We start from the raw sequence: 17507 nt of genomic DNA on the forward strand, positions 1-17507 counted from the left end.
AGGTTGGACCCAGACCCATCGGACATTTATAGCATATCAAATGTCAAGATGTGGATAACCCTTTAAGAAATTAAATCAACTTTAAAGGGGTTATCCAAACCTGAAAAATCCACCCACAATGCCTGGGAATACTTATCTGCTCCCCGACGTCTGTGTCCTTCCAGATCTCTTCATGGCCATCGCTGCATCTCCCTAGTGGCTGATCACAACATCTGTCGCCAGGAATGTGCAGCCAATAGCAGGCTGCGACGGTGACCTGCCCCTTTGTGTCACGTGTGCACACCCTAATGACGAATGTGATCTGCATGCCGGGGAGATCCAGCAATGGCTGGAGAGGGATCCAGAAGGACACAGGTGTCGTGTAAGTATTCTCTGTATGAGGGGCCTGGGCATTGTGGTTGGGCTTTTAAGGTTTGGATAACCCTTTTTAAAAGTGGGCTTTTATCTTGCTGGGCGTATATAATATAATTTAAAGCATACAAACAAGTTTATTTAGCATTATGACACACACAGTCATTTAGTAAGCTATAAAATACAAAAAAAAAATTTAAAAAAATTTACCAAAATTAAGCCAATTTTTACCTGCTTATGATGCAGCCTAGTTTAGTACTTAAAGAGGTTTCCAAGATTCTGGGCATAGGTCATCAATATCAAACTGGTGAGGTACTGACTACAGCGTGGAGGCTGCAGCATTGACCAGAGCTCTGCAGCCTTCTCAAACAGCTAACACCGACACCCAGAGGATAAGTCCTCAATATCAGAATCTCAGAAAACTCTTTCAAGATTAGGCGATTTTTTGTTTTTCACTCCCAGCCCTCCCAAAGGCATAACAATTTTTTTATTCACATATGAGGGTTTTTCTTTTGTTGTGGGACGAGATGCACTTGGCAATGGCACCACTTACGGTTTCATACAGTCTGGCGGGAAAAAAAAAAATTGCAAATAGGATGGAATTATTTAAAAAAATAAACACCCATTCCGCCACAGTTTTATGTTTTTGGGATCTTTTAAAACCGTTTCCTATGCGGTAAAATTGACATGTTACTGTTATTCTCCGGGCCAGTACAAATACAACGATACCACATATGTACAGTTTTTCTAAACTTTGGAAAACTACTATTTTTATTTCTTTGCATTGTCATATTTTGAACTCCATAACTTTTTTATATTTGTGTGTACAAAGCTGTGTAAGTGGAACCTTTTTTTAAATCTGTACATTTCACTGATATTATTCTGGGGTGTGTGACTTTTGATCACTTTTTCTAAAAAATTTCGTGGGAGGTGAAGAAACCAAAAAACGGCAAATTAGCCATTTTCACCCCCCCCCCCCCCCCTGTTTGCTGTATGGGATAAATAAGTTTACATTTTAATAGTACGGGCGTTTTTGCATGCGGCTATGCCCATGATGTTAATTTTTTTATTATTTATGCATTTTTATTAATGTTTTAGGGGAGTAATTAGAATTTTTATATTTTATTATAAAAAAAAAATCTCTTTTTGTACACTTTAATAGGGAACTAAAACAATTATATTGCTTTTCTTAGACTGACAGAATGCCTTTTAATAAAGGCCAATTGAAATTGATTTTTAGCCAAAAATTATTAAAAATGCAAACGAAAAATTTCCGCCGAAGGCTACTTTCACACTAGCGTTCGATCGGATCCGTTCTGAACGGATCCGATCATAATAATGCAGGCGGAGGCTCCGTTCAGAACGGATCCGTCTGCATTATTTTTAGCATATAACAGCTAAGTGTGAAAATAGCCTCGTACGGATCCGTCCAGACTTTCAATGTAAAGTCAATGGGGGACGGATCCGCCTGAAGATTGAGCCATATTGTGGCATCTTCAAACGGATCCGTCCCCATTGACTTACATTGTAAGTCTGGACGGATCTGGACGGATCCGCACGCCTCCGCACGGCCAGGCGGACACCCGAACGCTGCAAGCAGCGTTCAGCTGTCCGCCTGTCCGTGCGGAGGCGAGCGGAGCGGAGGCTGAACGCCGCCAGACTGATGCAGTCTGAGCGGATCCGCTCCATTCAGACTGCATCAGGGCTGGACGGCTGCGTTCGGGTCCGCTCGTGAGCCCCTTCAAACGGAGCTCACGAGTGGACCGACGAACGCTAGTGTGAAAGCAGCCGAATGTGTACAAAGCCTTTAAAATGTATGCGATCTACGTAATCTGCGAACGCATACATTAGTCCCAGGTGCCTGTTGTTACAAATAGCAGGCACCCAGCAGTTTTTTTAAATGCCCAATCGATTTTTTTATTTTTATTGGAGGAAGTTTTTTTTCCTGGTCAAGTGAGCTTTGGAAGGTGAAAAGAACAAATAAAAAAATATTAAAATCAGTTTTAGAATTCGTTAATTTTTATTAATTTTTTTTGAGCTGCTCACTGTATGGGCTAAAAATAAAATAAAAAATAAAGCGATCAATTTATTGTATCGCTATTGTATTGCAGGGAAGGGAGAGGGTTGAATCAGAGTTCTTAAACCCAAATTATAACACTAATTGGCTCTCAGAGTCAGGCCTCATGCACACGTATGTTGCGGTCCACAAAAAATGGATCAGCAAAAAAATATGGATGACGTCCGTGTGCATTCGTTTTTTGCGGAATGGAACTGGCCCATAATAGAATAGTACTATCCTTGTCCGTAATGCGGAACGGAAATATGGACATACGGAAAACGGAACACACACGGAGTAACTTCATTTTTTTTTTCTGGACCTATTGAAATGAATGGTTCCGTATACGGTCCACAAAATAAAGTATAAAAATAAAAACAGAACAGGCATGGATAGAAAATACGTTCGTGTGCATGAGGCCTCAGTCTAATAAACTTAAACTAAAGAAACTAAAAATGAATAAAACATTACATTTCTATACAGTGCCAAATGTTATGTTGGCACTCCCAAGGGACAGATCAATATGCAAATCTTTATAAAAAAAAAAAAAAAAAAAAAAAAAAAAATAAAGAATTCCCTGAATGTCTAGGCTGTAAAAAATAAATGCTGCTGCTACTCCCCCCCCTCAAGAATTGCGGGAGTGAATTAAACAGCCAAAATACTTACAAAGTACCACGGGATGCCTGCCGTGCAGCCTGGCGCTCTTTCCTCTTCTTATCTGGGGGTTTTGCTAGTACTATTTCAATTTCTTCACCCTCAAGGTCTGCTCCATTCATTTCATCCATTGCCTATCCAGAAGCAAGCAGATTTACAGACTTCAACAAACTGTAATAGAATGGTATAGAAAGGATCACGATCACACTGCCTGGCCCTGTCAAAGTACAGTGGGTGCAGCAAAAGCAGAGGTAGCTGAGCTTCTAGGTGTAATGGCAACGCCCCTGTTGCTCCTAGAGGCTTATTTGCACATATATTAAAACCTCATATGAGGATGGGAACAGCCTAGATGCCTTCAGCTGCCAAAGCGCACAAGCAACAGTCAGCCAGGTTCATAGGTACAAATCTGCTGAGAGATGCCCTTTTATGGATCTTTTAAAAACGCATTTGTTAAACAGATGGCAAACAATGGATACCAATGATCGCAATCTGTTGAACCGATCCTCCTACTACTTTCAACAGATTTTTTGCCAGATTGCAGTTTAATCATTTTCACCTACATTTACACTGGACATGGCCTTTTGAAGTGGCACTTGTCTTAACTAGGTTTTTCTATAGCACTCTTCCAGTCAAAACAGACCCGCATCTGAGAAACCAACTATTCTATGTGTAGGCAAAAAGGTTCATCATTGATATATTCAAATAACATAACATTTCTTAGGTGGATGGGGCTGAGTTTAGGCTGAATACATTTTATCTACACCATAAGGCCTCATGCACATGGCCGTGTTCCGCGGCCAAGAGCGGACCATGGAGACCCGGCCGGGATTCCTGCTGACCGCATGGTGTCATTGGTTGCTATGACGCCGTGCGCTTCATACAGCCGCTGTTGTACAGTAATATACTAGTATAGCGTATTACTGTACAGCAGCAGCTGCATGAAGCGCACAGCGTCATAGCAACCAATGACGCCACGTGCTCATGCTGTCAGCAGGAATCCCGGCAGGGTTTCCACGGTCCGCTCTTGACCACGGAACACTGCCATGTGCATGAGGCCTAAGAGCATGACCATTTTGTTGGAAGGGATTTCCTAGTTACTAATAGTGTAAAATAGATTTGGTAACAGCACCAGGCATAGTACCAATAGTACCAGCTGTAGTGCTTACATAGTACAAAATCCCAATGCGCAGGTGCACGTCGCCATGGCTAGAAACACAAAGAAAAAAAACAATGCAACAGCACTCTGCAAACACAAATAACAGTTATAGAAAACATTCTGTCTAAAAGTCTGTGTGTTATATCTCTGGGATCACGTAGAAATATAGTAGCAGGATCTGCAGAGGAGAATGGTCAGATCCTCCTTTTCTATATAAAGTATGTTTTACACGAGATACCATGTGCATGATCTTGTAAGTAGAATAAAGTGTTTTATTTTAACTCTACTAGTGGGTCACCGCTATGTCTATGTTCTCTTTAAAAAAACCTGACAAAGAGGACCCTTTTTCTGTCTGTGGGTTAAGAGATACGGAAACTATTCTGGTGTGGGAAGGAGATGAATAAGGGAGACGAGCAGTGAGAAGAAACATGCCACCATCTAACTGTTCACCGAGAGCGGATCAAAACAGTTTGTGGACTTTGTACAGAAAATATTCAGGTGCTAATGCTACGCTTATTTTATAAATTGGAGATTCTTGGCAAATACATTTTGCACAAAATAATTTGGACCGTCTGCTGGCGTCAGGAGAGGTAAAGTAGGCTCGGCATGTATGTTGGCACCTGTATTCCCTGGATTTAATAGAGGCCATTATGGTACCAAAAGTGGTAAAAGGCACCCAGCATGCATGTGGAACCTGTATTGCCTGTATTTTATGATGGCCAGTATGGTACTATAACAGGTAGTATTTAGTGTTAGGTTCCCGTCTTATAGAGATCGTCTTGACGCTGGCAGACAGGCCCAAATAATTTTGTACAAAATGTATTTGCAACGGATCTCAAATTTACAAAATAAGCAGAGCATTAACACCATAATGTTTTCTAGAACTATGGCATTATTGTACTGTGTGTTTGAAGAGTGCTGTTGCGTTGTTTTTTTAGTCTTTTTTTACTTGGTACCTATAGTACTGGCTTTACTGCTTACATAGTACCAAAAGTACCAGCTTTTGTAAACATAGTACATACATGAGAACAATAGTCACAGCTATAAGTACATACAGCTGAATAGCGAATCCACTTGGTTAGGCCTCATGCACACAGGCCGTTGTTGTGGTCCGCATCCGAGCCACATTTTTTGCAGCTCTGGTGCGGACTCATTCACTTCAATGGGGCCACAAAAAAATACAGAGAGCCCTCTGTGCCCCGTTCTGTGGCCCTGCAAAAAATATATAGCATGTCCTATTCTTGTCCGTTTTGCAGACAAGAGTAGGCATTTCTACAATGGGCCGCCCTTTCTGCAAAAAAACGGAACGGTCATGTGCATGAGGCCTTATGCAGTGATAATTCTGGCCTTCACTGCATAAATGTACAGATTTGCCTTTCAGCAACTTTGGAAAGCTGGTTAGCATGTGAAGGTGTGGATATTGTGTATACAGAATGTAGATCTCCGTAGATTTTGTTAACCAGCTTTCCCTGACTGCTGAATTCCAAATCTGCCTTGTTATGTAGTGACCCCTTCATATAGCTAGACTGTCTCGCAATTCAAGGTCCTGGAAAGCCGGACGGATGACAACACTGTGCAGCTGCATTAGTCACAACAGATTATGTTGCCCTGATACCATATGATATGATTTAACAATATGTCCCCATCTCCACCCCACAGAGAAGGCTACCCAGCTTTCCCAGACTACAGAATGCCAGGTCAACATTGTAGAAGTAAGTAAAAGAATCCCAGCAGCAAATACCCCATACTGTAGCACAGCTAGACTGGGGGAATTCTCATCTTGGACACTGGGGATATATCGCTAGAATATTCCCCCAATGTCCGATAGGTGCGCAGTGCGCCCTCTGGCACTTTGCAGGCTTTGTTCTAAGCATAGGTGTGTTTCTCAGAGGTGGGCCCCGCACCTATCAGACATTAGGCGAATATCCTAGCGATATGCCCCCCAATGTCTAAGATAGGAATAACCCTTTAAGGATCCCAGGAAAGCTGGGCAACATATTAGGCAGAGCTGTAATCGGAACTGCTAAATCCTACCTAATTAAATTCTTCTCCTTACTCCCAAACAGTGCCCATAGCTAGACAGATTTGGCTTTCAGGGTCTAAGAAAAGCTGTAAAAGAGCTATAATACAGACTGTGGAATACTAAATCTACCAAAAGCAAACTGCCGCCCTCATTCCTAAATAGTGCCATAGCTAGGCAAATTTGTCTGAGTTACAACAATGTAGAGCTTTAAAAGGGGTATTCCGGTTACATTAAGTTATCTTAACTATTAGATCAGTGGCCGCATACCCCCTGAAATGAACAGAGCGGCCAGTCGGGTATGCATTCTGCTGCTCCATTCATTTCTGTGGGAACGTCTGAGATAATGGAGCGCTGTACTCGGCTCCAATTAATGAAGCGGCTGTGTGCATGTGCAACCGGCCGCTATGCTCATTTCAGGGATGGTAGGGGGTACGGGGCCCCAGGTCTTCAGATCGGTGGAGGTTCCAATCTTATAGTTATCGCCTATAAGCTGCTGAAGTTTTGCAGTTTTCACAGTGCTCTGAGTGTCTTCTGAAGTGAATGGGCATTAAGCCCCACCCCTTTCCCGAACTTATGGTTTTGACTAAGGTCAAACTAATGCAGAGTCGGTCCCCAGGTGATGATTGAGAAGGCAGGGAAGAAGGCATTTATCTGTCTGCAGGAAATCTGCTAAAACAGATTTCCCTAGCAGCTTGCAGATGTCTATTAAGAAAGAACTATAGGCAAACTTTATTTTGCACGTTACGTTTTATTTCCTTCTTATTTTCAGGGTCAAGTGTTCCTTTAAATGGGAATTCCAGAGATTTCCATAGAAATGAAAGGACTGGCTGCTCTGTTCATTTCATAGGGGCGGCAGGGGGTATTTGAGCCCTTTTTCTTGTGACAGCGGTGGGACCCCCACTGATCTACTAGTTATTCCCTATTCTATGGATAGTGGATAACTTCTAACAACCATAGTACCCCTTTAACTCCTAAAACCTACCCAACAATATTGTTAGGTAAAATTTAAAGTAAGGTACAATAGTAAAATGAATTACAAGATATTAAAACCTAAACTAGGAGAAAAAATAAACAATTACAACAATGAACAAGAAATAGCTTAGTGCTTATGTTACGAAGGAAAATTATAATATATGGTATATTTGATTGTGTATGCTTATGCTATGGATAAGAGTTTACAAATATAGAAAAACTTGTTTTAGAACGTGAAGATAAAATACCCAGGAAGCCCTAGCAAGCTTTTCACACTTCTGTGCAAATACCTAGTAGCACATACTACACATTTTCTTATCAATTTCAGTATTACCAAAGAAAGCCAAAATGAAGTAGGCTACATAATCCATGCATACATATCTAAGTATCTTTTTTGATTAAAAAGAAAAACATTAAGACAATCCCTTTAGATCTATGGTGTAGATTTATCAAACTGGTGTAAAGGAAAACGGGCATAGTAGCCATAAGCAACCAATCTAATTCCTCCTTTTATTTTTCTGAGCTCCTTTGGAAATTTAAAGGTGAAATCTGATTAGTTCTGATGGGAAAACTAAGCCAGTTTCCCTTTGCACCTGTTTGATAAATCTCCCCCAATGATCTTTGGGTTATGCTCAAACTGCATTTTTTCTACATGGATTTTGGCACAATCTGTACCAAAATCTCCATTTTGTACATTTGAATGGGGTCTCCTTCAATCGCATTCACTTGCATAGGAACATTTATTAACTGAGTTTTCTGTGGCAGTAAAAAGTGGCCCGTCATCCTATCGGGAGGAAAATGCGAGGATTAGTGAACGACAATGGAGCTACTTCTCTTGTTGTCACATGTCAATGCAAACTGCAAATCTGCGGCTGAAATCTGAGGGTCAGCTGTGGATCTCTGCCGCAGAACATACATATTGGATTTTAATGCATGGTGTAATCACAGCAAGGTACGTTTCTCACCCTAACTGCAGAGTCTCTCTCTTCAAAGTGCACAAAGGCATAGTCCTTCAGTTTCTTCACCCGCTCCAACTTTCCAAACACTGAAAAAGCCTTATCTAGAATTTCCTCTGTTACTGTGGATGACAAGTTCCTTACAAAAAGCACTTTAACCTAAAATTACAAATAAAGAATAAAGCCTAAAAGTGATCAACTTAAAAACAGAACATTCATGACAAAATGAAACCATTCTTAAAGGGGTTGCCCAAGATTTTGATACCGATGGTCTATTCTCAGGGTAGACCATCAATAGCAGATCAGAAGAGTTCTGACACCCGCACCACTGCTCATCAGCTGTTCTCTTCTTGCTCCCACGGTTAGTGCCAGAACTATACATCTCCATCCACCATGTAGTTTACAGAGCTGGTTACTGCAGTGCTGCTCCCATAGAAGTGCCAACCCCATTGTTTCGGCACCAGACCTACAATTGATCGGCAGAGGTGGTGCCGGGTGTCAGACATGAGGACAGGCCGTTAATATCAAAACCCTGGACAACCACTTGAAAGATATTCTAGTCTGGACAGTTATTACATGTTTATATGCTGCTCGCTCATACTAAGATGCAGCATAATAAAAGAACAGATCCACTACGCGTCTGGGTCACAGAGAGAATGCAGCAGGTTTTTATGTCACACTACGAGTATTCTGTTCTCACAGAGTGAGGTCTGCAATGTAAAGAAAGGCTCAGGGGTAAGGAGGGCCGGAGGAGGGGCATCACTCATGTTCATAGCGAACAGTTCTTTAATAACTATTTCAAAACACTGCTCACCTTCGCCATTATTTCAGGGTCCGGCTCCTCCACTGGATCTGCCCACTCTACAGTTACAACATTGCCCCAAACCTTCACTTTGCCACTCATTAATCTCCGCCTGGCTTGTGCTGCAGTTTTGTGGTCCTCGTACTCCAAGAAACAAAATCCACGGTTCTTCTTCTTATCATCAGGTTGATGGTACAGAATCACATCCACCAGGCCCTCTAGAAATTTTGCACAATTTTAGACTTCAATCAAGCTACTGAAACATAATATTAGGTAGTTTGGGCATTAAAGACATTCTAAAGTCAGTAGCAACTTGTCCACTTCTGAGCATTATATAAAAGGCCTTCTGCTTGGACCTAATGCTATGGCAGAGTTTATGCTACAGTTTGTGTTGTGCACTCTCCACCTTGCTCCTGTTAAGCAGTATTAGATGAAGATTTCTAATGAATACAAGAGCACACACTTTAAATTTATAGGAAAGCTTAGCACCCCGATTTTAACTGCCCTATCTTTAAAAGAGGTTCTCCAGCTTCCACCCCTAATTTCATCTGGGACCTGGACAGCACCATACTTAAAGTGTAAGCTTCTGGACAGAGTCAGGTGTGCCACTGAAGCCAATCACTTGCCTCAGCGGTGACAGATCTCCAAGTGGCAAGTTAGGCTACTTTCACACTGGCATTTTGGCTTTCCGTTTGTGAGAGCTCTGAACGGATCTCGCAAGCGGTCCGAAATGGATCAGCTTTGCTCTAATACAATCTGAAAAGGATCCGCTCAGAATGCATCCGTTTGCCTCCGTTCCGTCTCCACTCCGCTTTGGAGGCGGACACCAAAACTGAGCCAAATGGATCCGTTCTGACACCCAATGTAAGTCAATGGGGACAGATCAGTTTTCTATGACACAATAGAAAACTGACCTGTCCTCCATTGACTTTCAATGGTGTGCAAGACAGATCAGTTCTGAACGGATGCAGACGATTGTATTATCTGAACGGATCCGTCTGTGCAGATCCATGACGGATCCGCACCAAACGCAAGTGTGAAAGTAGCCTTACCCAGCAGTGACATGTCACCTGAGGTCAGTGATTGGCTGCAATACCGCATGTGACCTTATCCAGACATTTACCTGCCATAGGCCGAAATACGCTAGACTGGCGCTGGAACAAAGCAGGCGAGTTTTTTTTGGTGAGTTTTTTTACTTTCAGTACAGCAATACAGTGCTGTCCTGGTCCTAGCTAAAATTAGGGATGAAGCTGATAAAGTGAAGCAGAATCCACTTAATAAATTAAAGAATGGGCACCCACTGTGGGCTCTGGCTAATTAGATTTTTATTTTTATTTTTTATCCAGATGGGAGAGACACTCCTTAGGCATTCGATAAAAAAAAATACCTGTGACTTTACTAAATTCTTCCAGAATATTTTCTTTAGTTTTATTTTTTGGGATGGATCCAACAAAGAGCCTATTATTTGCAACAGAGATGCAAACTCCAATATGTTTCCCAGGACGTATTTCATAGTTGTCACACTGGGGAAGACAGTTATAAGAAAGAAAGAAAAGTAAGCAATCATACCTTTAAAGCACCCAATTACATAAGCATGCTTATGACAATAAAAGCCATGTGGAATAACTGGTATCCCCATTGTTAAAATGATAAAACAATAAAAGTATGCAGCGGTTTTCGTCTGGTCAATTCTCTGCATATTATAGTGAATGGGGCCGAATAGCAATGTGGTAGCTTCTGGGTTTTAGGCTACCTCTTTGTCACCAAAATTGACTTAGAGTTCGTTTCAACCCATTAGATCATATCAAACTAATAAATCACTTACCAACTTGACAGCCTCCTGTGCTGCGTCCTTGTTGCAGAAAGTGATGAAAGCATAACCTCGGTTTTGCCCAGAGAGAGGATCCATCATAAGACGAAGATCCCAGATAGGGCCTGCTTTCTCAAACAGAGGGACTAGCTCATCCTCATACAAGTCTCTTGGTATCTTTCCAACAAACACCTATTTAAAATCATTTAAAAAAAAAAAAAAAAAAAAAAAGACACAATAAACACAAAGAAACCATTAAAAAAAGGACCACTCCGGTTAAAAAAAAAAAAAGAACACAAAAGTTACTCTTACAGGTAATTGTTTTTCTTGAAACCCATGCGACTAGGTCCTCCCATCCAGGACAGGAAACCTGACGAGATAAGGTTCACACCCCCGCCACACCTCATTGACTCTAACAACCGGACCTCCGGAGGAGTGCCAACCACCAAAGAAAAGGCTTGAAACCAGAAAAATTTGGTAAATTATATCCCTTCTATTACATCTTATGTATATAACAACTTTTATTTTTATATATAAAGGGTGGGAAAATTTGGGGTGCTGTCATGGGTTTCAAGAAAAATTATTAAGAGTAATTTTGGTTTTCCCCTCACCCATGACAAAACCAATGCCAGAATAAACTATAAGCCAAGACTACTTGTAGTACTTTTCTCCCAAAGGCTGCATCCGAGTCGAGATGCAGTCTGTAGTGTCTTAAAAAAAAAAAAAAAAAAAAAAATAAGGTATAGGGAGAGCGCTAGTTGGGGGAGGGGGAATAGGCAAGGGAAATGGCATTTTTTTTACCCATCTAGCATTGACACTAGTAGAAGCCTTGTGACCCCTGAAACTGGATCAAGAGATTATCATCTATTCTCCAAGATGCAGTGGTATCTAAGTAAAGCAACAAGCATGTTCTAACATCCAGACAATGAAATTTCACTTCCAACGCATTTACTGGATTTGAACAAAAAGATGGTAGGATCACATCTAGATTTCTGTGGAAATCAGAGACCACTTTAGGCTGGAAAGATGGGGTAGGCCTAATAATCCCTTGGTCTTCCAAAACTGTAGTAGGAGGAGGGAAGGCTGAGAATGCCTGAATCTCTGAGACCCGTCTAGCTGAAGTAATCACCAGCATGAAGGCCAACTTGAAGGTAAGTATCTTAATAGAGATATTATTTAGTGGTTCGAATGGCTCCTGAGATAGGGCCGAAAAGAGAGTGTAAATTCCAGGGGCTTAATGAGGGATTCAATCTAGAGACTGCAGACAAGAATCTTTTAATCCATGGATGATGAATTGCTAACATGGAATAAAAGAAATAACTCATAGCAGCCACCCGTACTATAAGGCTACATTCACACGTCAGTATTTTTCTATAATCCGAATTTCGGTCCGTTTTTTGCGGATCCGTTGTTCCTGAAAATGTTTCCTTATGTCATCCGTTTTTTGCGGATCCGCAAAAAACGGAAACATGTATACATTTCAATAATCAAATAAAAGTTGTTTGGATTTCTTTGAAAAAAAATGTAAAAAAAAAATAAAAATAAAAAAAATATATTTGCTATGTGTTTCCAGGAACGGATTCCGCAAAAAACGGAAGACATACGGATTGCATTGTACCAGGATCCGATTTTTCAGGAACATAATAGGACATGTTTTATATTTAAACGGACATGCGGAACGGAACAACGGAAACGGACAGCACACATTGTGCTGTCCGATTTTTTTCCAGGACCCATTGAAAATGAATGGGTCCTGATCTGGTCCTGATCTGTTCCGCAAAAAACGGAACAGATCAGGAAAGAAAAAACGGACGTGTGAATGGACCCTTAAGGTGGATGCTTCTAGACCTGCTTGCAAAGAGTCTATAATTTTTGGCACATCTGGAACTTTAAAAGGATCTGGACTTTGACCCAGGAAGGTCGAAAAAATATATTCCACACTTTAATGTACTTTTTAGAGGTAACCAACTTCCTACTTCTCAATATTGTGGAGACTACTTTATCAGATAACCCCCTCCTAGACCAAACCTCTCTTTCAAATTCCACACAGAGATTGAGTATTTCTGGACTGGGATTCACTAGGGGACCCTGGTAAAGAAGATCTTTCTTCAATGGTAACATCCACGGAGGCTCTACTGCCAATTTCAGAAGGCTTGGGTAGCACGACCTCTTTGGCCACTTTGGAGCCATCAAGATAACCGAGGCTCCTTAGTCCTCTATTTTTCTAAATACCTGGGAAATAAGGAAAATTGGAGGGAAGGCATAACCCTACCTCTTGGCTCCAGTCCTGTGCTAACCCATCTACTGCTAAGGGGCTGTCCAAATGATTGAGGGAGAAGCACCTTTCCACTTTCCTTTTGGCTCTTGAGGTGAACAGATCCATTGTAGGCAGGCCATATCTTTGGACTATCTCCAGACAAATGTCTCTGTTTAGACACCATTCTTCCTGTTTTATGGAAGTGCGACTGAGAAAGTCCGCTATCAAAATCTCCTTCACCTTCAAATGGACTGCTGAAAGAAAAAGCTCTCTTTATTCCGCTATGTAAAAAATCTCCTGACACAAACTTAAAAAATAAATAAAAAAATTCAGAACTTTTGTTCCCCCCCGACGGTTTATATAGGCCACGGTCGTAAAATTGTTTGAATACAAGACTATCTTTTTGCTCCTTACGTCTGGAATAGCTAGTTCCAGAGCCATCTTTACTGCCTTTAATTCCTTGAAGTTGGAGGACGCCTTCCGTGAATCCAGATCCCACCTCCCCTGCCAGTATCTGTTCTGAAAGTGCGCACCCCAACCCCAGGGGCTGGCATCTGTAGTGATTACATCTGATCCCTGAATGACCATGGAAAACCTGCAGACAGATTTTTTTTTTTTTAATTGCCCACCATAAAAAGGGAATGCCTGTCTCGAGGATAGGTGGAATTTTTGTTTCAAGGAATAAGGGGAACTGTCCTAGGATCTCAAAATGTCTGCTTGTAGCTCTCTGGAGTGGATCTGTGAATATGCCACTGCTGGAACAGAGGATGTCATCTGACCCAGCACCGCCATTGCCTCTCTGAAAGTACACTGGTAAGAGTGAAAGACTGACAAAATCTGCTCCTTTACAAGGGGAAGAAAATTCCTTTACTGACGGGAGTCCAACTGAATTCCCCAAAAACCCACAAACTTGAGAGGGAACCAGGTTAGATTTCTTCTAGGGGGGGGGGGGGGGGGGTGTTTCGATACCAAAATTTTGATTCGGTTTCGATACCATAAAAAAGGTGAATCACGCAGTTTTTCTCCCTTTTCTTTTTTTTTTTTTAACGCCGTTCACCACATGGAGATATTTTTTTTATATTTTAATAGTTTGGACTTTTCGGACGTGGTCATATGTAGTATTTTATTTATTTATTGTTTATTTTATATGCAAAATGAGGAAAGAGGGTGATTTATACTTTGTGTGGTTTTTTTTGGCCAGTTTATTTAATAACCAATTTCCCCCTTAGGGCTAGAACCTGGGATCTTTTAATCCCATGTCCTATTCACCCTGATAGATCTCTATCAGGGTGAATAGAACTTCACACTCTCCCTGCTGCCCTGTGCATAGTGTACAGTCGTGGTCAAAAGTTTTGAGAATTACATAAATATTGGAAAAGCTGCTGCTTAAGTTTTTATAATAGCAATTTGCATATACTCCAGAATGTTATAAAGAGTGATCAGATGATTTGCATAGTCCTTTGCCATGAAAATTAACTTAATCCCCCCAAAAAAACCTTTCCACTGCATTTCATTGCTGTCATTAAAGGACCTGTTGAGATCAGTTCAGCAATCGCCTTAACTCAGGTGAGAAGGTTGACGAGCACAAGGCTGGAGATCATTATGTCAGGCTGATTGGGTTAAAATGGCAGACTTGACCTGTTAACCACGGTGACCTGCAAAGAAACACGTGCAGCCATCATTGCGTTGCATAAAAATGGCTTCACAGGCAAGGATATTGTGTCTACTAAGATTGCACCTCAACAATTTATAGGATCATCAAGAACTTCAAGGAAAGAGGTTCAATTCTTGTTAAGAAGGCTTCAGGGCGTCCAAGAAAGCAGCAAGCGCCAGGGTAGTCTCCTAAAGAGGATTCAGCTGCGGGATCGGAGTGCCACCAGTGCATAGCTTGCTCAGGAATGGCAGCAGGCAGGTGTGAGCGCATCTGCACACACAGTGAGGCAAAGACTTTTGGAAGATGGCCTGGTGCCAAGAAGGGCAGCAAAGAAGCCACTTCTATCCCCCCCAAAAAAACATAAGGGACAGATTGATCTTCTGCAGAAAATAAGGTGAATGGACTGCGGCAAAGTCATATTCTCCGATGAAGCCCCTTTCCGATTGTTTGAGGCATCAGGAAAAAGGCTTGTCCGAAGAAGAAAAGGTGAGCGCTACCATCAGTCCTGTGTCATGCCAACAGTAAAGCATCCTGAGATCATTTATGTGTGGGGTTGCTTCTCATCCAAGGGAGTGGGCTCACTCACAATTTTGCCCAAAAACACAGCCATGAATAAAGAATGGTACCAAAACACCCTCCAACAGCAACTTTTTCCAACAACCCAACAGTTTGGTGAAGAACAATGCATTTTCCAGCACGATGGAGCACCGTGCCATAAGGCAGAAGTGATAACTAAGTGGCTCGGGGACCAAAACTTTGACATTTTGGGTCCATGGCCTGGAAACTCCCCAGATCTTAATCCCATTGAGAACTTGTGGTCAATCCTCAAGAGGCTGGTGGACAAACAAAAACCTACCAATTCTGACAAACTCCAAGAAGTGATTATGAAAGAATGGGTTGCTATCAGTCAGGAATTGGCCCAGAAGTTGATTGAGAGCATGCCCAGTCGAATTGCAGAGGTCCTGAAAAAGAAGGGCCAACACTGCAAATACTGACTCTTTGCATAAATGTCATGTAATTGTCGATAAAAGCCTTTGAAACTTATGAAGTGCGTGTAATTATAGTTCACTACATCACAGAAACAACTGAAACAAAGATCTAAAAGCAGTTTAGCAGCAAACTTTGTGAAAACTAATATTTGTGTCATTCTCAAAACTTTTGGCCACGACTGTACACAGCAGCAGGGAGCGGACAATTGCAGCCAGGTCTTCAGTAGCGTCCTGGCTGCCATGGTAACCGATCGGAGCCCCCAGATTACACTGCTGGGGCTCCAATCAGAAGCTGCCACTGCCGCCAATGTCTTTAATACTGTGAAGGGAGCAGGGGGGGGGGGCCGACACACTGCACCACCAATGATAATTAACCTTTAATATACAACTACAGCCGGCGGCAGAAACACATTGCCAGCACCCTGCTTCTGACAGGGCGCTGTGATCCGCGGCAGTTAACCCCTCAGGCATGGCAGTAGCACAGCCTAGCATCGATAAAAGGCAAATCCCGGTAACGTATCGATACCGGGCTAAAAGTATAGATTGGGGGGTATTGAACATTCGATACCCAAACAACAATAATTTCTTCCAATTTATTTTCCAGCCTAAGGCTAGTTAACACTAGTGTCAAGGAACTCCGGAAAGCTGTTCCGGCAGGTGAACAGCCTGCTGGAACCGTGCTGCCGCTAGTGCACGCGTGCCCCCGGATTACCGCTCCGGCCCCATTGACTATAATAGGGGTTGGCCGGAGTCCCGGCGGCAGCACAGCAAACATGTAGAGAGGCGGCTGGAATAAAAACTACGACCCGCCGGAGCAGCCGTCCGGCGTTCCTTGCCGCTAGTGTGAAAGTAGCCCAAGTCGTTCAAGGTGGAGCAAAGGAAATTTATATATTTTTCTAACCCTTCTTTTGGCAGAGATTATTTAAAAAAATCATCCAAATAGGGTACCAAAGTTATTCCTGATAGCAGCATTCATAAGACTATCTCTGCTACCACCTTGGTAAAGACTCTTGGAGCTTGGGATATGCAACTTCCCTTCTACCCAAACCACTGTTCTTAAAAACTTTTGGGAACAACCATGAATTGGAATATAATAGTTTTATTGTCTCCATATGGAATTTTTTGTAACTTAGGGATGCGTTTAGCTTTTTTCAAATTCAATATTACTCTAAATGTCCAGTTTTTGTTTTTTTTCACTAGAAACAAAAAGGAACAGAAACCCTTCTCTACCTCCCTCTTTGGAAGCGGGCAAACCACCCCATTGTCTAGAAGGGCAAATCCTTCTAATTCCAAGGCTAGCCAGGGGTTCTTGGGGCAGACTGACTGGGTGAAAAATTCCAGAGGACTGGAAAGGAATTCTAATCGAAAACCCTTCTCTATAACGCTTAGGATCCATTTGTTTTATTTTTACTGAATATAGGATAATATTTATTGACATTGTGTCAGTTAAAATATTTATTGAATCTATGCAACACCTCTTTGTATGCTTTATTTTTAATTTGTACCATACGGTTTTTTCTATATTAGGAGGTTAAAACAGGCGGCCTCTCTGCCTGCGATTATCCACTTGATTATTTACACCTGAACTTAACCGCCTGCCCAGAACATGGGGGATGGTGAATCAAAGTTCATAAGCAAGTGGAGCACTGCAGACAGATGGCAAGTCATGAGTAAGAACATTTGTTCGAAACGCGTTGACTTAGGGATGGGCGATCTGCAATATAAATTTGTGCCACGATATGGATTTTGTGCATATCGCCGGACCAACATATGACCACTGAGCAGTAGTGAATGATCGCGCTCTCGTTCTCCTGAGGCGGCTGCCGC

At 41.9% G+C, this 17507-nt stretch overlaps 1 protein-coding gene across 1 annotated transcript in view; it reads right to left on the reverse strand.

The window, feature by feature from the left end:
- LOC122933065 (heterogeneous nuclear ribonucleoprotein R) overlaps positions 1 to 17507 on the reverse strand; it is a 49755-nt gene that overhangs the window by 2147 nt on the left and 30101 nt on the right. The window contains exons 4-8 of the mRNA XM_044287814.1: positions 10796 to 10972; positions 10358 to 10493; positions 8983 to 9188; positions 8178 to 8327; positions 3074 to 3195 (exon numbers count right to left, since the gene is read on the reverse strand). Of these exons, the coding sequence (XP_044143749.1) occupies positions 3074 to 3195; positions 8178 to 8327; positions 8983 to 9188; positions 10358 to 10493; positions 10796 to 10972 (791 nt within the window). The remainder of the gene's footprint in view (positions 1 to 3073; positions 3196 to 8177; positions 8328 to 8982; positions 9189 to 10357; positions 10494 to 10795; positions 10973 to 17507) is intronic.

This window comes from Bufo gargarizans, chromosome 3 (assembly GCF_014858855.1).
Source record: "Bufo gargarizans isolate SCDJY-AF-19 chromosome 3, ASM1485885v1, whole genome shotgun sequence".
In the NCBI taxonomy this organism is placed as follows: Eukaryota; Metazoa; Chordata; class Amphibia; order Anura; family Bufonidae; genus Bufo; species Bufo gargarizans.